General features: G+C 39.7%; 1 protein-coding gene across 1 annotated transcript in view; it reads right to left on the bottom strand.

The window, feature by feature from the left end:
- Positions 1-18,698: 18,698 nt before the first annotated feature.
- npffr1l2 (neuropeptide FF receptor 1 like 2) overlaps positions 18,699-26,858 on the bottom strand; it is a 32,932-nt gene continuing 24,772 nt past the window's right edge. The window contains exons 3-4 of the mRNA XM_067439458.1: positions 24,938-25,037; positions 18,699-19,698 (exon numbers count right to left, since the gene is read on the bottom strand). Of these exons, the coding sequence (XP_067295559.1) occupies positions 18,699-19,698; positions 24,938-25,037 (1,100 nt within the window). The remainder of the gene's footprint in view (positions 19,699-24,937; positions 25,038-26,858) is intronic.

Here is a 26,858-nt window from a genome sequence, read left to right as displayed (position 1 = left end):
GAACTAATATTTTGAAATGATATTCTAATTTCCTTTATATATTTTTAATACCCCACATTTAAGTTCCTATAGGGCTCATTCTCTCATTCACTGTTCTCAAGTGACCAGGGAGAGGGTCACTATTTTTACCCACAGACACAGTCAGACAAGATACAGAATCCCACAGATACACTTCCTCAACACGATAGATTACACTTAAAAACTCTTCAGACTATCTGTGCAGACCCCTGTAATTTTACAACGGTATCCATAGTCTTTACACTATCCCGTCTAACTATTCAGACCTCTGTTGTTTATGACAGAGCGGTATCAAAGACGTACATTATCCATTATTATCCAATCCATGTCTATCCATTCAGTCCTTTGTTTTATAGCAAAGCGGTATCATAGACATAACCTATCGTTTACCCATTCAGACATCTGCTGAACTTCAACAGACCGGTATTCCAAACGATTAGACTATCCGTGCAGATAGTACTGTGTTGTAAGCGCGTGTCGACCCGCAGAGCCAGGTCCATCAGCACGTTGAGACTAGTGGGGAGTTCCAGAGTGTAGATTTCCTTCTGCACACGGTCAGCCAGCCCATGCAGGGAAATGTCCCACTGCGCCTCCTCGTTCCACTTACACTCTGCCGCCAAAGTCCGAAAGTCGATCATATAGTCTGAGACGGATCGGTTGTTCGGACGAAGATCCGCGAGCCTGCGGGCCGCCTTGCGACCCGCGACCGCGTGGTCAAAGACCCGTCTCATTTCTTTGGAGAGTGTAAGGAATGAGGAACAGCAAGGATCTTATAGCTATGAGTAGTAGCATGAACCTGTTCCTCCTGTTGATCCATACGCTTGTGAGTACTGGAAAGGTATTCTTGTAACTCTGATGCTTTCACTGGATCCATTTTGGTCAATCGTTATGTCACGACGGAATGAGAATGAAGACAGATGCGGATTCAATAGCGAATGCAAAAGGTCTCTTTATAATAAATGACAGCTAAAGCTCAGTCTCTGGTAGTTCGTGCCAGGTAGATGCAGGAAGCTCTAGGAGACTGTGCAGCAACGTAACAAAGGGCCGCAATGGGCACAGACCAGGCAACGGGAAATCCAGGACGGAAGAATCCACACAGACACAGGACACCGGGAAAACGACTGCACACAAGGAACACACAGGGACAATTGCAACGATCGACAAACACAGACTGCAGGGGAGGCAATTAAATAGGCAGGTGAGATGAGGTGAAGCTGGTGAATGATTGCAGTGATCAGTGACCTCGCCTCCAACACTATCAAACGCACATATACAAAATGAGCCGGTGAATCCATGAACCACAACATTCATCTTTCCCTCGATCCTGACAAGTCTCCTTACAAGCCACCACCATGCTTCACTCTAGGGATGGTATTGGCCAGGTGATTGGCCAATCTTTGTGTCATCAAATGAGAAGTTTGTTTCTCATAGTCTGAAAGACCTTCAGGTGTCTTTTGGCAAACGCTTTGTGGGCTGTCATGGGCCTTTTACTGAGTGGCTTCTGTCTGGCCACTCTACCATACAGGTTTGATTAGAGGAGTGCCGCAGAAATGGTTTTCTTCTGAAAGTTTCTTCTCTCTGCACAGAGAAAATATGGAGGTCTGACAGAGTGACAATTGGGTTCTTGGTCACCTCCCTGACTAAGGCTCTTCTCCCCCCATCGCTCGGTTTGGGTGGGCAGCCATAGGAATATATACATAGAGTCCCAACTCTTAAGTACATGTCCACTGATTCATAACCATTTGAATCTTTATTTGAGGATTGAAAACAAAACCAGAAGAGAAGACAATGCTGAATAAAGTCGTAGTTTTTGTTATTTTTGGACCAAAATGTATTTTCGATGCTTCAAGAGATTCTAACTAACTAACTAACTGATGTCGCGCATGGACTACTTTGATGATGTTTTTATTACCTTTCTGGACATGGACAGTATTTTGTGCATGCACTTGCATACGCTCTCAAACTAAATATACAATATCTTAAACTGTGTTCCGAAGATGAACGGAGGTCTTACGGCTGTGGAACAACATTAGGGTGAGTGATTAATGATATCAGTTTCATGTTTGGATGAACAAAAAATAAAGTTGACTTGACTTTGCAGGAAAGTCTAGTTATGATATTTGATTAAACATTCCCAGAGGAAAGGAAAATCAAAGATGAGATCTCCTTCTCAACTCACATCTTTCTCCTAGACAAAAATGAGATAAAGTGAACATCAAATTGAGACATAAGGCTAAGTCTCCTGCTTCTCACATGTTTCTCCTGAGACAAAAAATGCCATTCTCTCATGTTTATATCCTCTAAAGTTTCATAAGAGATCTCGGTAACATTTCGCACTGTGCTCAGATTATTCTCCTTAACCAGAAACACTCACACTCTCACGTTTATCTCCTCTAAAGCTTCATAAGAGATCTCGGTAACATCACTAACTGTGCTCAGATTAGGGGTGTCCATGGTTAACCGATTGACCGATTAACCGTTAAAAATTGCGTAACCGAGTGAAACATTTTGCTCGGTTAAGTGGTGTCAATGACGAGCTTTGAATTTAGTTGTAATATATGTTTGCACCCCTAGAGACCGCCAGAGTGCTCCCAGACATTTGTAATATCCACAAGAAGAAGTCATGACCAGCTTTCGAAGGGGGCAAAGAAAGCGTGGGAGCACTTTAAAAATGAGAGTGACAGGCAAAATGCAAGTATTGCAATGCAGTGTTTACCGCATTTTTCAGGCTATAAGTCGCTCCGGACTATGAGTCGCATCAGTCAAAATATGCGTCATGAAGAGGAAAATAACATAAGTCGCACTGGACTAAAAGTCGCATTAGGGCAGAAGCAGAGCGCGAGCTGCGCGCGCTGTGCATAACGGAGCAGAAGAAAGTAAGTTTGAAGTGAGAAACTTGTGAATGACTAGAGAAAAGCAGACGTTACTTTAACTGTAATGAAGAAAACAAAAAAGCTAATCGCAGATTGAAAGCAAGATGGCCAGAGCTGAAGGGACGAGTCCACAGATGCTTGAACTCTCTGCCGGGAGAGGCTCAGCCGAGTCAAACGCTGTGTGAATCATTCTCGGCTGCATATTTTACTACATGCCCTAATCATGCAGGCGTCCTCACGGCCACTCACATTGCTCGTGAACTAGAGCGCATCTCATCCAAATTTAACGAAACTCAGCGTACGCCTCGCAGACATGAAATAGATCATAAGAAACTTGAAATGTCTTTTAACAATTTAAAACGAAAAGAAATAGGCTAGTCTCTGATTAGGAAATCCATGATGTGCATTTCTCTCTATAGGCGCGTTCACTACGGAGATGGTGGTCGTCAAATTAATAAGCTAAAAATAACCCTGACGCACACTATGGTTAACCGAGTATTAACTGCTAAGGGCCTCGGTTAACGGTTAATGAAAAACTTGAAAACGTGCAGCCCTAGCTCAGATTATTCTCCTTAACCAGAGACACTCACACTCTCACGCTTATCTCTTCTAAAGCTTCATAAGAGATCTCGGTAACATCACCCACTGAGCTCAGATTATTCTCCTTAACCAGAGATGCTTACACTCTCACGTTTTTTAACACTAAAGCTTCATAAGAGGTCTTTCTGCTACATCACTCACTGTGCTTGTTCAGATTATTCTCCTTAACCAGAGACGCTTAGCCTAGAAATCTAGACGCACCCTAGCGGCAGCAAATTTAATTTGCCCGCAAGTGTGGTCTAGCAACTCTCAATTCCTATCTGAGCTGTATTCCTCAGAATCTGGACGGCCCAATCACATCGTGTATAGAGTCGGCGGGCGGGGCCATAATGACGACGGCCGAGTTGCGTTTGCGTGCTTCTAGTAACACAGAAACTGGCGAACGGCGGCGGTCTTTCGAATCAGCTCTGCCCGCGCCTCCGGAAGACTTGGAGTTAAGTTTTCCTCTGAGAAAAGAACAAAGAGCGGCACTGAAGTCATTTTTAAAAAAGGAAGATGTGTTCGGAGTTTAGCCGACCGGATACGGCGAATGTTTAATCAGTCAGCGAGCTCCCCTTCACCGTCGTTGCTCCGGTTGGTGTACCGCTATCCTATCGCGTGCAGAGGGAGTTTGAAAGACAACCGTTTATCCCACCCCTCGGATTGAGCCCTGTCAATGGTGAGTTTCCAGACCAAACATCTAGATGTGGGTCTGGCTTGTCAAGCTAAGAGACGCTTACACTCTCATGTTGATCTCCTCTAAAGCTTCATAAGAGATCTCGGCAACATCAATGTAACTGTGCTCAGATTATTCTCTTTAACCAGACACACTCACACTCTCATGTTTATCTCCTCTAACGCTTCATAAGAGATCTTATTAACATCACTCACTGTGCTCAGATTTTTCTCCTTAGCTAGAGAGACTGGATGTCTTATATTTGTCTCCTCTAAAGTTTCAGAAGAGATCTCAACAACATCACACACTGTGGTCAGATTTGTCTCCTTGGCTAAGGTATTTTAGGAGAAACATCTGATAAACAACTGACACTTAATCAAGAAACAGGAGAATCACAACTATGTCTCCTGAGCTTAGAAAAAGCAACCAATGAGCAAACAGTTTTTCCTCTGGGATTACAAACAAGGTCAAATAAAAATAAATAAATAATGAAACATATGAACAGATCAATTGATGATGATCTATAACATGCATTTAGAAAATGAAAAAATGTCGATTTAAAGGTCATCGTTCAGCCTGGTGCTCATTACAAGTTACAGTTTTAGAAGAGAAGTGGAGATTTAACAACCTTCACTTAATTTTTGCACTAGTATGACATCTGTGTGAACACCAGGATTTAAAAGGACATCTCTGGTGAACAGGATCCACTTTAATGAGATGGCACGCGTCCTCTAATATAACAGTCAGAGCAGGAAGTCCACATAATGTTACAGGCATGCATTTATTAATTGTTCAGTGTCTATATTAGCAGCATACAAATAATGTTCTTTAGCTTCCAATTAAAAACTTGTCTTCCTGAAAACAAATGAATACATGTTATTAAAGGTGCCCTAGAATGAGTTGAAACAATATGTTAAATTGTTCTCTGATATCTACATAGAGGAAATGTGGCTTATTTAAGTGCAAAAATGGTCCAGATACAGTTTTACAGGTCCATTTACAACCCTATAAATTGGATGTAATGCTCTGTTTTTGACTTATTTGGAAGGGGCATGAATATTAATGTTGAGCTCTGCTCTGATTGGCTTATTTCAGCAATTCACAGCAGTTTAATTGTTCAGGGAAGCAGCTCGTGAGTCCTGACCGTCCTGACAGAACACAAGATGGACTGAATGACACTTTAAGCAGAACATCTCAAATGGAGATTGATAAAATGCAGCCTATTTGTTTATTGGTGTTTTCAGATCATCCGCGCGCGAGAGAGTGTTCATGCGGTTGCCAGATTTCAGTAATTTAAATCCCCCAAACAGAGCTTTTCTGTGAAAAGAACCAGTATACTATCCAGTATTTTACCTAAACATGTCCAATCTGGCAACCATATGCATGAGAGCTCTCTCACACGCGGATGATCTGAAAACACCAATAAACAAGTAAGCTGCATTTCAGCAATCTCCATTTGAGATATTCTGCTTAGTGTCATTCAGTCTACATTTTAGACTTGTCTTTTTTCATCAACGATATTGCATGTTTATATAACGTTAGTCTCAATGTAGGCTATGCAAGCATGCAAAAACATCATAGGCCTACTTCAGTTCTCAAAAATATAAATATATAACTTATATTTTTACAAAATGAATAGCTTTGTCAAATGACTGTCGTTTTAGCTTATATGGCGGAAAAGGGGACATTTGCTAGAAGGATCGAGTGAACGATCTGTAAGCAATGTATCTACGGTTGTATTTCGTAATACAAAATAATATTACCCTTTGTCATAAGACACACTATTTAGTTTTGTATGGTACTTGGAGTTTTCTATTGTTACTGTATCTTGCGTCATCTAGACAATGCTCTCTCTCTAAGAAACTTTCAATTTAATCAGAAATTGTTTAAACATTCAATAAGCGGATAAAACACTATGCTTGCAGGAGTATAGTGTCCCATTTTCTTCAGTTTAAGACGCTGAGCGAAGCTTGCTTGAAATGGGCCGAACAAACGAAGGATTTTGAAATAAATTGTTGTGTTATCCGATTATAATAAACCTCAACCATGACTGTTGACATATGAAAAGTCCTCACGTCCCCTGCACAGCCTGAACATGACGTGTGTCCATGATCTACAGTTTTTGCTATCCTCAAGTGTCATTTGTTTATCTGCAGTCCCGATGATTCGGCTCTGTAAGTTCCGCCTGACAGTGAACATGTTTGGACAGATGCAAATGTTGGGAGCGTACATATAAATGATCCCCAACGCTTGCGTCGGCCTTATGTTGAGAATCACGTTTTTTTATGGTGTTTTTCATGCACAAGATTTACATAAGAAGTAGGAGGCAATGGTGTTTGAGACTCACAGTATGTGATGTCCATGTACTGAACTCTTATTATTTCACTATGGCAAGGTTAATACAATTTTTCATTCTAAGGCACCTTTAATAATTTATTACATTTATTAAAATAATTTATTCTGGAAGCCTGAGACAATTAATAGATACAAGTATCCAGGCATAGGGGTTTATTTTAACTTTTTTACGTGTGTGTGTGTGTGTGTGCGTGTGCGTGTGCGTGTGCGTGTGTGTGTGTGTGTGTTTTGCCAATTATTTGCACATCTAATTGAGCATAACATTTTACTTCCAGACTACCATGTTCGAAAAAAAAAAAAAAAAACCCTCTACAAATAGCTATAGTCTTCTGGGTATCCATCGTGGCATCAGTCATTTCAGATCTGTCATCACCATTCTTGCTCACAGCTTCAGTTTCTGAAACAGTTGGTCTAATAATAGTTCATTTAAAAATGGTTGGAAACGCAATGAATAACCCCAGCTATAGACTGAAGGATTTGTAGCTAGACTTTGCTTGTTTTATCAGCATGTGGTTTTGAACACCTCTCAGTAAGAACCTTGAAAACTGGACTCTGTTATTTAGAGTCTCTGTACACTATTCGCACAGTATATGTTTAAAGGGAAAGAGTAAATCAATTCTGTCATGGTTTAAGCTTTCATTTTTTTTCTTCACATTTACTATTGAGGGTACAGGCTAAAAAAACAAGCTATGTTTAATTTGTATTTTCAATTATACATAACAAATGAAATTCAAATATTGATGATATGAAACATTCTCTTCTTTATTTTCAAAGTAAGCCAGGGGCAAAGCAACAAGAGAAAGAGTAAATCAATTCTGTCATATTTTAATCTTTCATGTTTTTCTTCGCTCTTGCTATTGAGAGTGCAGGCTAAAAAAACAAGCCATGTTTAATTAGTATTTTTAATTATATATAACAAATGAAATTGAAACAGTTAAGATATTCTCATCTTTATTTTCAAAGTAAGCCGGGGGCAAAACAACAAGAAACAATGCAAGACTACAAATTACAATTTAAAATATAAATTGATCAATTTTACAAGGGGTAACAATTGGCAGATTAACAACAGAAAATAAATGAAAAGAAACACACTTGGCTCTGAGACAAAACCTTGATGCAGGAATATGTCATAGGTTGTGGGTTAATACATTTTTCAGTCACTTAATTTTAATTTAACTTATAGATTTGGGCTGAACAGCAGCATTAATGGCATTTTATTGACTAATTCTCTAAACTGTCTCAATCAAAATGAGGTTAAAGGTCAGTGTACTTTTGCGTCCATTCGTTTTTTGATTTAATATCAAGTTGAAAAATTAGAAAACGGCTCATTTAACCAAAGATCATCCTGTGCCGCTTTCAGTGTTTCCACAGTTTCGTGCAGAATAACAGTCCTCCGCTGCTGGACGGATTATTAAAGTGTTTAATAAACTCTCTCTCATCAAACAACGCAGCTTTTGCCACACAGATTTTGATAGTTAAACTCCATAAAACCAGTGATCTGTCAAAGAAGTAAGCTGATGGGTAATGTGGGTGCAGATGCGAGGTAACCTATTAATTTATTAAGCCATAAATATTTCTGAAATAATCTGCTAATATTTCTCTAGCACGTTGGTTGTCGTAGCCTATCCATGCCTATAGAGAAGAAAACCCTTTCTAGTCCCTGCAGCTCAAACTGTGTCAAAGCATTAGTCCGGTTGTTTGATGAGAGAGAGTTTATTAAACACTTTAATAATCTGTCCAGCAGCGGAGGACTGTTATTCTGCACGAAACTGTGGAAACACTGAAAGCGGCACGCGTTGATCTTTGGTTGACCAATCAGCGGAAAGGGGCGTTTCTTGAAAGCCAACACGTGGAAATCGAATATTCAAGCTTTTTTATCCATATTCTATCCCTGAAACTAAACATTTAAAATCAAGCCGAGTTCTCTTTTTTTTGTTTTTTGTTGAAAAAATGAATAAATTAACCGTTTTTTAATTTTTCAGCTTGATATTAAATCGAAAAACAAATGGACACAAAAGTACACAGACCGTTAAACTTGAAGAGATTGTTTTGCTTTTACTGAAATAATGCTGTAAAAGCTCTACTGACCCCAACACCAATTCAGACACTTTAAGACTGTGAGAAAGCAATTCTTCCACCAAAAATGAAATTATTTTATAAACAATTATAAACACTAAACTAATCATATCACACATTTTTAGTACTGCATGGCTGAAATTTGACCCAGTGGAACCTTACAAAGAAAACGATTGCATACAGTTTTATAAGCCTTACAGCACAACACCATCAGGTAAATTAGCCACAAGCTAATAGTAATTTACATCAACATTTGCTGAGTTTTTACATTTGCATAAACTATAACCATTTCATGGAGAACACTTGTGCATTGAGCAAATGATACTTCCTCTGTCACGTAAACATGGGGAAAGAGCACAGCTCGAAACAGAATACTATAGCTTGCTTACTTCCCGAATACTGAGCAGAGTGCACTGTATATCACCTGCTGTTTTATTAATAAAATTAAGTGGAACATTAGAAATTATTCCACAATACACTTTTCAAACTGTTGTATGCTGCCTAATCACAACATATTAGTGTCATCCATCAGGGTTGAGAGCAAATTTCAGAATTTAAATTAAGCTTCAATGCCTGAATTTTTGCTTTACAGTCATAAGAATGTATTTGAATTTCAGGAATTCTCAGTTCTACTTCTTTATATTAAAATTGTAATTATTATGCATCCTGTTTACAAGCTTAAAAGGCAGCAAGTGAAATGGAATTTAAAAGGCATTCTTGGTTGAATTCTTAATGGTGAACAACCCTGTCATTCAGTTATCAGCTTATAAATAAAAAAGTATTTTGCTTTGTTGTGCTTTGTTAGCTCATCACATAATGTGCACAGTATACATTCTGCACTGCAGAAATAATAAAAACAGTAAGCCTATGTTGTATGCTATCCCAAAAATCACCCATGACCCAAGCTACATGACAGGGCTCTGTACCCAATTCAGTTTTGTTTTTCTAATCCAATTTTATCTTTAGGACTAATGGTCTGCACTCTCAGTGATGAAATTGGATCCATTTGTTTATATAACTACAAATAACTACATGTATTTTGGCCGAATAAGACATACAACTGGATTTTTTAAAACCTGATTTATACAGTATGTAATAGCTGTGAGTTCTTCAACCTAATAACAAAACAAAACTTTTTCCACAGCCAAGTGGAGAAAGACACATTCACAGTGTAACCAGATTTTAAAGGACTCGACCCATCTCAACTCATTGTGAAACAATACACATATCTATTTACACAGAGAAAGACACCCAACAGAAGAATATTAAAATACATGACAGGACTTATTCGTTTTTCACATCAGATGTTTACATATAATTCACAAGACAGAATATCAATAATAATAATAATAATAATTTACACAAATGATCCAGTTCAAAAGTTTACATACTCTTAATAGTGTTTGTCATTAACTAGATGATTAACAACAATTTTTATTTTTGTGATAATTAATAATAATAATAATAATAATAATATATGATAACTAATAACTATATGATTTATATAGCGCCTTTCCCAAGCTCAAGAAAAAAAAAATTACAAAAAGAAAACAGCAGAACACTAAACAGAGGAGGATTGGAAATACTATAAGAAAAGATATGTGTTTGGTTGAGATTTGAATGAGGATATAGTAGCAGTGTCACGCAGTAAGAGATAAAGAAATTCCAGAGTTTCAAGGGCCACAGCACTGAATGATCTACCACCCATAGCTGAAAGACGGAAACGAGGTACAGTAAGCAGTTTTCAGTCAGACAACCAGAGAGAATGAGGACGAGAATAACAGTGAAGATGTTCAGATAAATAATGGTGAGCAAGTCCATGAAGACATTTAAAAGTTAGAAATATAATTTTATATTTGATGCAGACAGAAACAGGTAGCCAATGAAGATTATAGCGCAAAGGGGTAATGTGATCAGATTGCTTCACTTTGACTTTTTGTTCATAATGTAGTCTAGCGATTGTACTAGCGGGCAGCCTAATAAGCAGTAAATGACAGTAGTCGAGACGAAAGGTTGTTAAAGCATTGATGAGGTCTTCAAGGAGTCCAGGAGCACAGACTGTGCGGGCTGATATGTAAATTTGCAAGGCATCAGCATAACAATGATAGTTGAGATCATGACTACAGATAATGTGACCTAGAGGTAATAGATAAATATTTAACAGAAGGGGTCCAAGAACATAGCCTTGGGGAACACCCTGAGAGAGAGAGAACACAGAGAAGATTTAAAGTTATGTATAGTGATATAAAATTGTCTATCGGCGAGATATGATACGAATTATGATAAAGCACTTCCCGTGATGCTGATAGCTGAGAGGTGAGTATATGATGAGATATAGTGTCAAAGGCAGCTGTAAGGTCAAGCATGATGAGAAAGTAAGACGACCAGAATCAGCAGATATTAGCAGGTCATTAGTAATTACCAATGCTTTTTCAGTGCTGTGGCCTGACCGTTTGAGTCCCTTGTTAAAACGAAGCACTGTTCTTCAGTAAAAATCCTCCAGGTCCTGCACATTCATTGGTTTCCTAGCATTTTATGCATATTTAACTCCTTTTCAAAAGTGTCTTTATGATTTGAGATCCATCTTTTAACACTGACGCCAATCGAGGGATACACAACTTAAAAAAGAGGGGAGTGGGTTCCATTTTTCTTATTTAGTTTAAAGATCATATTTTTTCATTTAGCACTGGCCTTCATAAGTATTTTGCCTAACCCTCTGGTACTGTTCGGTCATTTTTGGCTTAACTTTTTTTTTTTTTTTTTTTTTTTACTTCATCAGAATGTTCCAAAACGTCTTGGTTACATATGTAATCTTAGTTCCCTCAAGAGGGAACAAGACGCTGCGCCATCGCTCTGGGAACGCCTCTGTGTGATTGTGTTGTGAAGCCCATATGTGACCCGTCACAGAAACCAGTGACACAAGTTGACAGCACTACTTTCGAGCAAAAAGAGAAAGAAGCATTTGCAGGGTTTTTTTTTTTCAAAATGGGTGATTTTCGCTTTTTTGCAGATCTGAGTGACGATGAAAGTGGCATAATAAGACTGAATAATATCCCTAATCTACAACTGGGTGAAGATGAAGAAGAGGAAGAATGTATCGGACTGGCGTCAGACGAGTTGGACCGTAAGATATCAGAGGCTATATCGATAGTAACATTTCATGGGGATAAAGACTGAGAAATGGGGAAAATCCGTAACTTTCATTACACGAGGAGAAAAGAGAACTCTGTATGGGAGACAGTCCTGTAGCCAGAAGCTTTCTCCAGACATTATGTATAATATACGGCTGTATTCTTTAGCTGCGGAAAAAGAGTAGCAGGACAAGCAAATTATTGTACATTTAGAGGCAAACAGATGCACAGTAAAAACTTCGGAGATGGTTACACAAAGAAGACCCGGCAAACAGGAAGTGTGCCGAACAACTTATTTCATTGGAGGCAATGAGATCTGCAAGAATACTTTTATGTTTCTTATGGGGTGAGTTTCCATAAATATCAAAGTTTGTGGTTTTGTGTTCATTCTAAGAACACGTACACGTTATATCATGTTTAGACCTTTTCTTACCTACTGTATTAACTTTATTGTAATCCCTATTACTATAATGGGCTTTTAGATGGTAATGTTAGCATCTGTTATTCTTGGTTATTAATACTATGCAGTCTGATTTTTGAAGTCTTTCGTTGCAATGCAACCATGCAGCTTTACAGAGGTGAGCTTTACAGGGGGTATGGCTTATCTAAATTAGATGTAAATGAGCCCTATTGTCACTCCCAGCAGGCGAGAACAGGTGAGAGGCCACTACAGAGAGGAGACTACACTTTCGGAATCTGTGAATAACTCAGAATGACCCAGAACTGACTTGTGTCCCTACTTTCCATGATTGGTCACATATGGATCAGTCCAATGGAGTGATGGAACGTCATAGGCAGGACCTGCCTATTGCATCACACACTTATTATAGAAAAACCTCTGAAAATAAAGCTTTAGAAGCGGCGATACCTCTAGTAGAGTGGGCCCATACAGCCAAAGGTGAAGGCTGACCGGCCGCCTTATAAGCAAGTGAAATGGTCTCGACCACCCACTCGTTCTCTGCTCAAATGCCAGGCACCCCTTTCTAGGTAAACCCAAAACACCCAAACAGTTGTTCAGTTTTCCTCCAAAGGGTAGCTCTGTGGACATGAGCATCTAACATCTAACACCTAACACAGGGCAGAGCAGATTAAGCTTTTCGTTGTCTGATGTCCAAAAGGGAGGATGTCAACAGGCCTGCAGAATAACTGGTCTTACAATATTAGTAGGAGCCTTATGAATGTAGCTTGGCCTAGGGTGTAGGAAGACAACCATGGCGGGCACAAACTCCAAGCACAAGAGTTCCCCCGATAGGGCTTGAATGTCTTCTATTATCCTTAGAGACATAATAGCCAGCAGAAACTTCTCAGGAACTTCTTCAATCAGCTTAAAGGGAGCCTCAGAAAGACCTCATAATACAACAGCCAAATCCCTCCCTACTCCGAACTGCAGGTCAAAGGAGGGATGCGCTTAAGGCTGCCACATATACCTTTATTGTGAAGGGGGCCAACCCTGTGGAGAACCTTTCCCACAGGAAGTCCATCACTGCACACACTGGGCAGTTAAGTGGGTCCCACTGGTAATTCCCGCACTATGAAGTGAATAATCTCTACTTCAGGGCATAAAGTTTCCTCTTGGAGGGAGCTCTAGAGTGTAGAATGGCCTCCACAACCTCAGTTGAGAGACCAGAACGCAGCCCCCTCAGAGGTCAACCCCACAGTTTCCACAACTTGGAGCAAGGGTGTAGGAGTGTAGGATACCATTTGCCTGAGAGAGCAGGTCCCTCCTGATCAGAATCTCCATCGGAGAGCAGTCGAGGAGAGACATTATGTCCAAGAACCATACTCGATAATGGGGCTACAAACAACAGACAGGGCCCGTCCCGGCGAAGTCTCTCTAGAACTCCCAGAAGCAGAGCATTTGGGGTAAATGTGTATAGGGGCAGTTTCGGCCACTCCAGCATGGCATCCAGTCCCAGAGGAGCTGGATGAGTTAGGGAAAACCACAGACGACAATAAGATGTTTTTGATGATGCAAACAGATCCAACTCTGCTCTGTCGAAGTTCCAGAAAAAAATACCACCAACATCAATAATTTATGTGCCAGATTAACCCCCCCCCCCCCCCCCCCCCAACCTGTGAGGGAATGCTCTCTTCCATGACTTTGACAACTCAAGATTTAAAACCTCCATCAGCTTCTCAATGGCTCAAGAATTAAGTGGCGAATAAGGAGAAACTGCAGTGCGGGCTTCTGAACCCTGGATAGAGGCAATGGATCTGAGAGAGATGAGGCAGCAACCCATGATGAAACGAGGACAGGGATGAAAACACTTTCTGAACAGTTGTTCATTCGCCATAGTGTCACTCTTTTTTTCTTTTCTTTTTTTTGGTGAAAAACTCCTGCCTAGCTCAAACTACAGACATACAAAAGCAAGTCTGTGCTTCAAACAGAGCGCTTGATTACACACAGAGCTAACATTGTTTGCTGCTCTTTAGAAAGAGACCAAAATTAAGTGCTCCAAAGCATTCAAGATTTTAGTCAGTGTAATTTGGAAATGTAATTTTCAGGTCTATACTCAAAATGTGACTAACAGGTAATAAATTATATATGTGTGTGCACTCACTGTACCTTAAAATAAGGTACAGTTCTGTCACTGGGGCGGTACCCTAAGGTACAAAAGTGAAAAGGTACATCTTTGTACCTTACTAACCCCTAAATGGTACATATTAGTAGCTTTAAAGGTACATATCAGTACTTTAAGAGTGCAAATTAGTACCTTAAAGGCACATAGTAGTAACTGAAAGGTACATATTAGCACCTTTCCAGTTTTGTACCTTAGGGTATCGCCCAAGTGACAGAAATGTACCTTTTTTTCTGACAGTGTGTGTATGCATGCATGTATGTATGTATGTATGTATGTATGTATGTATGTATATATACAGTGGAGATCAAAATTAGAGAACAATTTAGAAACATTAGATTTTTTTCAGAAATATTGTTGATATTCATTGGTTGAAATTTGAAGGAAGATTAGTTGTGGCTATACCATTGTTCTGCTAGCATGTTTTACAAAATACCAAGGTACTTCAACAAAAACCTTTATTTTTTTCAGAAAACACTGTGATCAAAATTAGAGAACAATAACCAATGCAGCACAAAAAAAACAAAAAACAAAAACATTACTTGATGCTTACAGCAGTCAAAAATTTGTAGGAGGTATAGAGGCCCTTGCTTTGAAAGAGCTCAGCACATCTGCGACCACAGGACATCACTAGATACTCGCACTGCTCCGGTGTGATCTTGATCCACTTTTCTTAAGTCCATAGTTTGGTAACTGTAGTGGGTTTCTCAGCCATAACTTTGTCACCAGCTATTTTACAGAGATTTTCAATGGGGTTTTTAGATCAGACTATGGGCTGGCCATTTCATTATTTCAATGTTCTCACGTTCAAGGAACTGCTTTACAGTGTGATAGGGGGCATTGTCTTGCATAAAAATTGCGGGCTGATTGGGAGATAATCGCAGTGAAGGAACCACATGTTGCCGAAGGAGGTTAGGATAAACAGGTTCTGAGGTTCTGCCGTGTAGCTGTATAATAGGCCCAACTCCTGCTGCAGAAACGTCCCCAAAACCATGCCACTTCCTCTCCACCTTTCACAGACTTCTTTGGGCACTTTGGGTTCAATCTTTTCCCAGTTTGATGCCAAACATAATGTTTCCCTTCGGGCCAAAATAAATTTAACTCGCATCACTAAAATGAACAGTTCTCCACTGCTGACACAACATGCTCCTCAGCAAAGGTTAGTCTAGCCTTTTAATTATTTCTGCTGATAAGAGACTTGGTCACTGCAGAGTGAGCTTTCAGTCTGAATTCTCTTAAATGACAAGACACTGTATGGCGAGACAGATCCTTACTGCGTTCAGCTCTGAACTGGCGAGTAATTCCAGCTGCAGTGTTGAACCGATTCCACACTGAAAGTCTCCACATTGGCCTGTCCTCTCATGCATTGGTTTTGCATACATTTTTGGGTACTTGAATGCATTTGTGTCTTTGTAAAGCCTCAATATTCTAGAAATTACAGATTTGGAATGACCAACTTCTTTTGAAATAGCTGAAAGGGTCATCTCTTTGGCATTTATCTGGACAACCTGGTGTCATAGGGTTTCAGTAACCTTTGCATCTTGCAATGTCAGTGAATATTGGAAAGTTTGCTTCAATTAAATAGGGTTCGCCAGATTATTACAGAAATTAGCACCAAATGCCAGACTAACAAAGTGTTCTCTAATTTTGACCAGCGTTATTTTTCAATTGTCTTGTATATACTGTACTTCAGAATATATTTGAACTTGTAAAATATGCTAAAAGACAAAACTGCCCTTCTGCTCCTGTTCGGGTAATTTCAAAAAGGACTAAGCAGTGACCTTGTAATTTAAGAAGTTGTATGTTGTTCTCTAATTTTAAACTATACTGTATATATATATATATATATATATATATATATATATATATATATATATATATATATATATATATATATATATATATATATATATATATATATAGTACTTAGTATAATATTCATAAAAAATTAAAAAATTGACCACCACACAAGCAGCACCAGAGGGTTAAAACTAAATTAGTCTAAATGTGCAATTCTGTTATTAATTATGATTTAATTATTATTTATTTCCTACAATATGTCCTTTTAAATATATATATATATATATATATATATATATATATATATATATATATATATATATATATATATATATATATATATATATATATATTAGACATGTGCCGATTTTCGATAATGCGATTTATCACGATAATGCATATGCACGATATTGTATCATAAAATTTATATCGGCACATGCCTAATATATACATATATATATATATATATATATATATATATATATATATATATATATATATATATATATATATATATATATATATATTAATATTAATATTAATTACTAGAGCATTACAATACAAATCAGGGTTTTAAATTCTATTTAGACATGTCAAATTTGTGGTACGTGTTGAGAACTACTATTAGATATTAATACTTTGAAATTTAATGTCAAAACAAGCAGGATAATTTCATAAGAACTTACCTCTGCTGCCTTCAATTTTTAAGTTTAGGCAACTTAACTTCTTAAAAGGTGGTGAGCTAATTGTGCAAATATATGTTGTTGCTGTTGTTGTAGAGAGCTTTATTTCATAATTTTACCAGATACTGATACAGATAATGCCAATTCTCATTCAGTGTATCAGGGACTGTCAGAGAGGGAAGACCCTAATACTTTTTTTTCTTTTTCTGTTTGACTTTTTCATGGGAAATTGGTTGATTGCAATTTTTTAATAAGTATACTTATTCCACAAACACGTGCGCGTTTAATATAATTTCTTTGTGCATTGGCTGAAAAAATATTTTTGTTTATAAGCTTTAGTTTTTGTCAATGTACTGAAAGCAATGAAGCGATCACAGCTGGACACTTTCTAACAAAAAAAAAAAAAAAAAAAAAAAAAAAAAAACATTTCTAAATTTCTGAAGTATAGCAACCAGTTTCCCAATGTCATGAAATCAATAAAAGCCATTCAAAGATACTAGTTGTATGGTAAAATGATGATGGACATAATCAATCATTTAGACATAACTGTCACCATAGCGTATGAACTGCAGTTTGCAGGAAAGTAAAAGTTAGATATTATTTGATGTCAAAGTTACAAAATATGCCCTTCCTTGAGGTTTTATTATTATTATTATTATTATTATTATTATTATTATTATTATTATTATTTAAAATTTTTGAAGTTTATTTTTATTTTTTATTAAATACTTATCTGGACCTGTTGTCATCTGTGTTGTGATAAGTAGAATTAGGTGAACGTGTGACCATTCTCAAAAGAGCTGGTGCAAATTATGATACCTATAGTCTCAACCCAAGAACATGGTTAGAATAAATTTACACTTTTAAGGTAACACTTATAACAACACTCTGAAACAAAAGAAGCATGGAGGAAAAGATACCTCCTTAGGGTGATAATGGAATGAATTTATCATATTCATTCTCTTTACAGTCCATTTACTTTACATTCATTGTGCTATTGCAGCATTAAGTATAGAATTAAACATTGATACCAGACCAAGCCAGGTTTTACATAAACCTCTTAAAGCCACAGACCAATTAGGATGCATGAAAAACACAGTGAACACTAAAATATAAACATTTGAGTCATAGTCACAGATTGTGCTTATTCCTCGCATCTTCGCCACAATGCCCTTCTGTTTACTCTTGCAGTGAACTACAGCAGCTATATCAAATATGACATATGGCATTTCCCCCTTTGGTATTAACCATAAATGGTGTTCACTCCAGTGGTTTTCACAACAGTTATAAAATCATCCATTTTCATAATAATGGACAAACACAAATACAACATACAAAATACTAATGCACATTTTAGGAAACATTTGTGCAACTGCGGAATACCATCTTGAGAGAAGATAAACACAGCAGCGATCACAGCTTGTTGCCTGATCTAAGAAAAACTGCTAGGCTTAAATGCCATTTCACTGACTCCAATTCAAATATCAAATGTTAAATACAAGATTAAAATTAAATTGATTCTGTTACCAATTATCCCACAGATTTTCCTGTTAAACGCTTGGACTAGATGGACTTTGTGACTTTTTTGGCATGAATTAAAGTCATTCAAATCTTTTAAATGTTAAATATAATTCTGTCGAAAAGCTAACGTTTGCTAAGAAAAATAAATATGACATAATATTTAACATCTCTTTCCAGGAGACAAAATAGAGATTGAGAATTTTAAGTCCAAGATCCTTGTACAAAAAAATTGTACATTCAGACTTTAAGAAGGGAATTATTCCCTTTTCCAAATGTTTTCACATAAATTCTCTGAAGAGATTAGTACTTTATGACTGACTTGATCTCACTTTTCAGATCTCACATTTCAGATCTCAATTTACACAGGTCTGTGGACACACAGTCTGGTAATCGCATAAATAATCCATCTACTCATCCCAGGCCTGGTTTTTACCCACTTTGATAGGACTTTCTGGCTCCCCCATCTGAAAGACTTTTTGGTTTGTGACCCCTTTTATCCCAGATCCCACACTGGAGCCGGTCTCATTGGAGCAGACCGAGTTATTACAGAGCCGTCCAGTTCTCCTGTTCTCCAACTCCAGGCACGTCCCGGAGTTCTTCAGATCACCATCATTGTAGATCCGGTTCCTTGCAGTGAAATTCAAAGGATTGGAGTTGACCGCAGGATCTCTTACGTCGCCTCTTGTTTTCCGTTGCATTCCGCTCCTCACCGACATTCCCTTGCAACAGCATGAATGTGTGCTGCACACCGCCTGAAAGCCCCTCTTAAAGTTCTCATTGTAGTACCCGTAGATGATGGGATTGACGCTGGAGTTAGAGAAGGCTAACCAGTGAGCGAATGGGAACACGTAGCCGCTCAGCAGCCCCAATTCGTCTTCGTTCAGACCTCCGTAGTCCGTGAGGAGCATCAGGGTCCACAGAGGTAGCCAGGAGAGTGTGAATAACAGGGCCACGACGCTCAGCATCTTGATCACTTTTATCTTCTTTTGGGAAATGAGAGGCCGGCCTTCCTGCTGGGCTCCAGGGGCCGGAGGGGAGGCGTGAGACTGTCCGCTTTCGTGCTGATCATTCCCAGAGAACACAGAGGTGGTGTAGAGTTTGATTCCGATACGTCCATACATAAGCGTGATCAAGGTGAGGGGAATAAGGTAAATGTGTGCAAACAGGACAGTGGTGTAGATTTTTCTCATCTGTGGCTTTGCCCAGTTCTCAAAGCATGAGAAAAGTGGGTATGTGTGGTTGTAGTCTTCATTGTGGACCATGTAATGATCCTCCACTCTTTCCACTGTTAACGTCACAGCCGACGGACACATAATCACCACTGCAAGCACCCAGATCATCACTATGGTCACCTTGGCAACCAGTAGGGTAAGTTTAGGTTGGAAAGGGTACACAATGCAACGGAACCTGGAGGAGATTGGAATAGAGCTCTTCACAGCTGGAATAAATCCATCAGGCATAACTTTAATACCAATGTAATTTTCTATAGTTTCTGCCCTTTTCTATAGTTATTTTCTTTCTCTCACATTAGAAAGGTTTTCTTCTTATTATCACTTCTTTTATTGTATTTATCTTAAAACATAATGTCTTTATTTAAAGCGGTAATGAAACTGAAAATCTAAACATCCTTTATATTTACACATGTAAGAGGTTATTCTACAACAAAAGCATAGTTCCAAGTACCCCCAAACGAACTCTCCAGTTTAAAATTTGATCATTTGTTTTCCACCCTTCTGAAATGCAAGGATTTAAAATGGCCCCATTAATGACATTACAATTTTTCTATATATATATCCCTAAATATGCATATGTAAATCAAGGAGGCATTGTCTTTGTCTGTTGTTCTGACCCTGGATGTTGAAAAACTGCACCTCCAAAAACTATGTCTATCCTTCCAAAATCAAACTATTAGAAAAGCATGATTTATTTTTAGCATATCTGAGCGATTAAAAAAGTGGATTCTTTTCTTAATTATTCTTAACATGCTGATGATTTTTCTAAATATCTTGTATTGAAAGCCGTGTATTTTTCCATCAGCTGGAACATTTATTTATAATCTTTACATGTGTTTGTAATGAATGTCAAACCAACATTTAACACTGTTAGGAAACCATGTCAAATGAGTGCTGCTAATCAAATCAGTATGTACACTGATTTACAATATTTTCTTGACTGGTATGTTAATATATAAGAAAGTGGTCAATTTGAATATATGTTGGTGTAGCTTATGTTACCATTCCTATTATAAACCAATACACAATGTGTAGCTAGTGTTGTACTGTCGTCATCTTTTAAGAAAGCAATACGTATATCGATAAATACTCTGGCCTTCTCAAATAAAAAAATAAAAATATATATATATATATAATTTCACCAATCACAGCAGTGGGTATTTATTGTATTTTTGAAAAATGCCATTAAAATGGCCATTTAAGTGTGTATCAGGCATAATATTATGACCTAATATTGTGTTGGTCCATCTTTTGAGATCTAGGGAATTTGGAGGTCAAGTCAACACCTCTAACTCATTGTTGTGGTCCCCAAATCATTCCTGAACCATTTTTGCTTTGTGGCAGGGCGCATTATCCTGCTGAAAGAGGCCAAAGCCACCAGGGAATACCGTTTCCATGAAAGGGTGTACATGGTCTGCAGCAATGCTTACGTAGGTGGTATGTGTCAAAGTAACATCCACATGGATGGCAGGACCCAAGGTTTCCCAGCAGAACATTGCCTAAAACACCACACTACCTCTACAGGCTTGCTTCATCCTAGTTCCATGTGTTCCCCAGGTAAGCGATGCACATGCACCTGGCCATCCACGTGATGTAAAAGAAAATGTGATCCATCAGACCAAACCACCTTCTTCCACTGCTCCATGGTCCAGTTCTTTGATGCTCACATGCCCATTGTTGGCCCTTTTGGTAGTAGACGGGTCAGCATGTGCACCCTGACTGGTCTGCTGCTATGCAGCCCCATAAGCAACAAACTGCGATGCACTGTGTATTCTGACACCTTTCTATCAGAACTAGCATTAACTTATTGTGCAATCTGAGCTACAGTAGCTCATTTGTTTGATCAGAACACATGGGTCTACCTTCGCTTGCTCCCCACATGCATCAATTAGCCTTGGCTGGACATGACCCTGTTGCCAGTTAACCACTGTTCTTTTCTTGGACCACTTTTTATAGATACTGACCACTGCAGACCAGAAAATCCCCACAAGAGCTGCAGTTTTTGAGATGCTCTGACCCAGTCGTCTAGCCATCACAATTTGGCCCTTGTCAAACTTGATAAAAACCCTACGCTTGCCCATTTTTTCCAGCTTCTAACATATCAAATCTGAGGACAAAATGTTCACTTATATCCCACCCACTAACAGGTGCTGTGATAATGGGGTAAATAGGTGTTATTCACTTCACCTGTGAATGTTATGCCTGATTTGTGTGTGTGTGTGTGTGTGTGTGTGTGTGTGTGTGTGTGTGTGTGTGTGTGTGTGTGTGTGTGTGTGTCTACCAGTCAAAATCTGGACACAATTTTCCATCAAAGAGAATATATACACTCACCTAAAGGATTATTAGGAACACCATACTAATGCTGTGTTTGACCCTCTTTCGCATTCAGAACTGCCTTGATTCTACGTGGCATTGATTCAACAAGGTGCTGAAATTTTGGCCCATATTGATAGGATAGCATCTTGTAGTTGATGGAGATTTGTGGGATGCACATCCAGGGCATGAAGCTCCCGTTCCACCACTTTCCAAAGATACTCTATTGGGTTGAGATCTGGTGACTGTGGGGGCCATTTTAGTACAGTGAACTCATTCTCATGTTCAAGAAACCAATTTGAAATGATTTGAGCTTTGTGACATGGTGCATTATCCTGCTGGAAGTAGCCATCAGAGGATGGGTACATGGTGGTCATAAAGGGATGGACATGGTCAGAAACAATGCTCAGGTAGGCCTTTAAACGATGCCCAATCAGCACTAAGGGGCCTAAAGTGTGCCAAGAAAACATCCCCCACACCATTACACCACAACCACCAGCCTGCACAGTGGTAACAAAGCATGATGGATCGATGTTCTCATTCTGTTTATGCCAAATTCTGACTTTACCATCTGAATGTCTCAACAGAAATCAAAACTCATCAGACCAGGCGTGTCATCTGGAAGGAGGAAAGAAGACAAGGAGACTTGGTGGTGGAATGATGAAGTCCAGGAGAGTATCCAGAGGAAGAGATTAGCTAGGAAGAAGTGGGACAGTGAGAGGACAGAGGAAAGTAGACAGGAATATAGGGTGATGCAGCGTGAGGTTAAGATAGAGGTGGCAAAGGCCAAACAGAAAGCGTATGAGGACATGTATGCAAGGTTAGATAGTAAGGAAGGTGAGAGGGATGTGTTCGGTTGGTGAGGCAGAGGGATAGAGATAGAAAGGATGTGCACCAGGTTAGAGTGATTAAAGATAGAGATGGAAATGTGTTGACAGGTGACAGGAGGGTGAGGGAAAGATGGAAGGAGTACTTTGAGGAACTGATGAATGAGGAAAATGACAGGGAGAGAAGAGTTGTAGAGGCAAATATTGTTGACCAGGAAGTAGAAAGTATTAGCAAGGGCGAAGTTAGGAGAGCTTTGAAGAAGATGAAGAGAGGAAAGGCAGTTGGTCCCGATGACATACCAGTGGAGGTATGGAAGTGTCTAGGAGAGATGGCAGTAGAGTTTTTAACTAGGCTGTTCAACAAAGTTTTTGAGAGTGAGAGGATGCCTGAGGAATGGAGGAGAAGTGTTTTGGTTGCCGATTTTTAATCAGCGATTTTTAAAAAGCAGAGTTGTGTGAACTACAGAGGTATTAAGCTGATGAGCCATACAATGAAGTTATGGGAAAGAGTAGTGGAAGCAAGGCTAAGGGGAGAAGTGGACATTTGTGAGCAGCAGTATGGTTTCATGCCAAGAAAGAGCAATGCAGATGCATTATTTGCTTTGAGAATGTTAATGGAGAAGTACAGAGAGGGTCAGAAAGAGCTGCATTGTGTCTTTGTGGATTTAGAGAAAGCGTATGACAGAGTGCCTAGAGAGGAGCTGTGGTATTGTATGAGGAGGTCTGGAGCGGTGGAGAAGTATGTTAGAGTGGTCCAGGATATGTATGAGAGCAGTAGGACAGTGGTAAGGTGTGCCGTAGGTGAGACAGAGGACTTGACGGTGAAGGTGTGACTGCATCAAGGATCGGCTCTGAGCCCCTTCTTGTTTGCGGTGGTGATGGACAGGCTGACAGATGAGGTCAGACAGGAAACTCCATGGACTATGATGTTTGCGGAAGACATTGTGATCTGTAGTGAGAGCAGGGAGCAGGTGGAGGAAAGTCTAGAGAGGTGGAGGTTTGCTCTGGAGAGAAGAGGAATGAAGGTTAGTCGCAGTAGGACAGAATACATGTTTGTGAATGAGAGGGAACCAAGTGGAGCAGTGAGGTTACAGGGAGAAGAGGTAAAGAACGTGCAGGATTTTAAGTACTTAGGGTCATAAAAGAGTACCAGCAAGAATGAAAGGAAAGGTGTACAGGACAGTTGTGAGACCAGCGATGTTGTATGGTTTGGAGACAGTTGCACTGAGGAAAAGACAGGAGGAAGAGCTAGAGGTAGCAGAGCTGAAGATGTTGAGGTTCTCTTTGGGAGTGATGAGGATGGATACACTCTAAAAAATTCTGAGTAAAAAACAACCCAATTCTTAAGCAAATATTTAACCCAACCACAGGATTAAAACAACCTAATCGCTGGGTTATAACAACCCAATTGCTGGGTTAGCCCATATTTGACCCAACATTGGGTTAAAACAATGCAGCATTTTTTAGAATGTAGGATCAGGAATGAGTACATCAGAGGGACAGCACATGTGAGATGTTTTGGCGACAATGTTAGAGAGGCCAGGTTGAGATTGTTTGGACATGTTCAGAGGAGGGAGAGTGAATATATCAGTAAAAGGATGCTGAGGTTAGAGCTACCAGACAGGAGGTCAAGAGGAAGACCAAAGAGGAGGTTTATGGATGTAGTGAAGGAGGACATGAAGGTAGTTGGTCTGAGAGAAGAGGATACAGAAGATAGGACTGGATGGAGGCAGATGATTCGCTGTGGCGATCCCTGAAGGGAACAGCCGAAAGAAAAAGAAGAATTTTGTAAACCCTAGAAATAGTTGTGCATGGAAATCCCAGTAACTGAGCAGATTGTGAAATACTCAGACCGGCCCGTCTGGTACCAACAACCATGCCACGCTCAACATTGCTTAAATCAACTTTCTTTCCTATTCTGACATTCAGTTTGGAGTTCAGGAGATTGTCTTGACCAGGACCACACCCCTAAATGCATTGAAACAACTGCCATGCGATTGGTTGATTAGATAATTGGATTAATGAGAAATTGAACAGGTGTTCCTAATAATCCTTTAGGTGAGTGTATGTAATATATAATTGGTCATACTATTTTGCCTGATTGATTTATGTATGTACATATATTCATTTCAAACATTTTCATAAAAAACATTGTTTAATGTCTATTTCATTTTAAATATATTATATATCTAATTTAGGTTTTATAATTAAAATTCTAATCTCTCTTTTTAATTGGATTTTAAAAAATTCTTGACAAAAAATGACACCACTGACCTGTCCACTGCAATGGCCACCAGTGTGAACACAGAGGCTGACACAGACATGCCCTGCACCAGACCACTCATCTTACAGATTGTGTTCGTGAACGGCCAACCTTGGAGCAAAAGGGGAAAAAAATGTAATGATTGACAAGATAAATTGTTTCACACAGGCCGCTCAAAACACACACACACACACACACACACACACACACACACACACACACACACACACACACACACACACATACACACTCTTTCAGTCGGAAGAGCTATAGAAAAATTGCTGAAAGCAGAGTGAATGATTCTTCTCCATTTATCAGCAGGCTGTCTAAGCTGGAGTCTGCAACTTTAATATAAGAGGAGTTAAAGAAAATTCTCCTCAAACTTTTCTGTGTACACAAGATCTTTCTTTGTGAGAAGTACAAAGCAAGATAATACAAGTGGAACAATATAAATAAAAGTATACAGAACGTCTCAGGTTACGTATGTAACCCTAGTTCCCTGAGGGAACGAGACGCTGCGTCAAAACGCTGTGAGAACGCCTCTGCGTTAATGCGTCGTGAAGCGCCTGTAGAACCATTCCATCGGAAAAAAGATCGATCGTCGGCGTGATGACGTCATCGACCGGAAGCTATAAAACTTCCGCGAAAACAAACAGGAACTAACTTCTGATAAAGCCTGAAGTAAGTGATCACGGACACGCCGGGAGTATGGCAAAGCGACGCAGCGTCTCGTTCCCTCAGGGAACTAGGGTTACATACGTAACCTGAGAGGTTCCCTTTTGGGGAACTCGAGCTGCGTCGAAACGCTATGAGAACGCTTATACCCACATCGCCATAGGACCAAGTGTCTCGTATGTGTGAAGCCGAAGCGCACACGGTTACGAGAGAACCTGTGCCCCTACTGTAGATGCCAGGTGTAGTTCATAGAACCTGACGAAGGTTAACGGAGACGACCATCCGGCCGCGTTGCAGATATCGTGGAGGGAAGCCCCCGACAAGAGTGCTTTTGAAGCAGCCATACCCCTGGTTGAATGCGCCCGGACAGCCAGTGGAGACGGCTGCCCGGCCGCTTCATAAGCAAGTGAGATGGCCTCGACCACCCACTTGCTCATCCTCTGCTTGGATACTGGAGCCCCCTTCTTAGGGGGTCCGAAACAGACAAATAATTGTTCAGATTTTCTCCACAGGGCAGCTCTGTGGACATATGTATCCAGTGCCCTCACAGGACACAGCAGATTTAACCTTTCCTGGTCTGACGTCTTAAACGGAGGAGGACAGAAGGCTTGTAGAGTGATGGGGCCCCGTGGGCTCGTAGGAACCTTGGGGACATAACCCGGCCTGGGATGCAGAAATGCTTTCACCATCCCTGGCGCAAACTCTAGACATGAGGGCCCTACTGACAGGGACTGAATATCTCCTATTCTTTTAAGAGACGAAATGGCCAACAGAAAGATGGTTTTTAGGGTGAGGAACTTGTCCGAAACCTCCTCCAGAGGTTCGAACGGTGGTCCGGACAAGCCCCTCAGAACAATGGCCAAGTCCCATGCTGGGACCCTCGAGTGCATAACTGGCCTCAACCTTAAGGGGGTCGCACACCGGACGCGGAGCTCGGCGGCGCGCCACGCAGCGTCTCAGGTATCGCACACCGGACGCGCACATTTTAAAAGGCTAAGTTTATTATACATTTCCCCAAAATATGTTTAGACTTTATTCAAGCTGTTGAACTCAGAATGTAAAACAAATGTGTCTTGTAGCAAAGGTTGAAATCAGTATACCTTAACGATAATATACTTTTAATATAAAGCCTTGAAATGGCGCTCTGTGGCGCGGCAGGATTTAGAACAACTTCCTGAGTCGCCGCGGACAGGCGCCGAATGCCGCCACCGGTGTGCGTACACTCATTGAAAACAATGTGTTCGAATTTTAAAGACG

Source organism: Pseudorasbora parva, chromosome 3, assembly GCF_024679245.1.
Source record: "Pseudorasbora parva isolate DD20220531a chromosome 3, ASM2467924v1, whole genome shotgun sequence".
Taxonomy (NCBI): Eukaryota; Metazoa; Chordata; class Actinopteri; order Cypriniformes; family Gobionidae; genus Pseudorasbora; species Pseudorasbora parva.
This window is presented reverse-complemented; position numbering and strand designations above follow the sequence as displayed.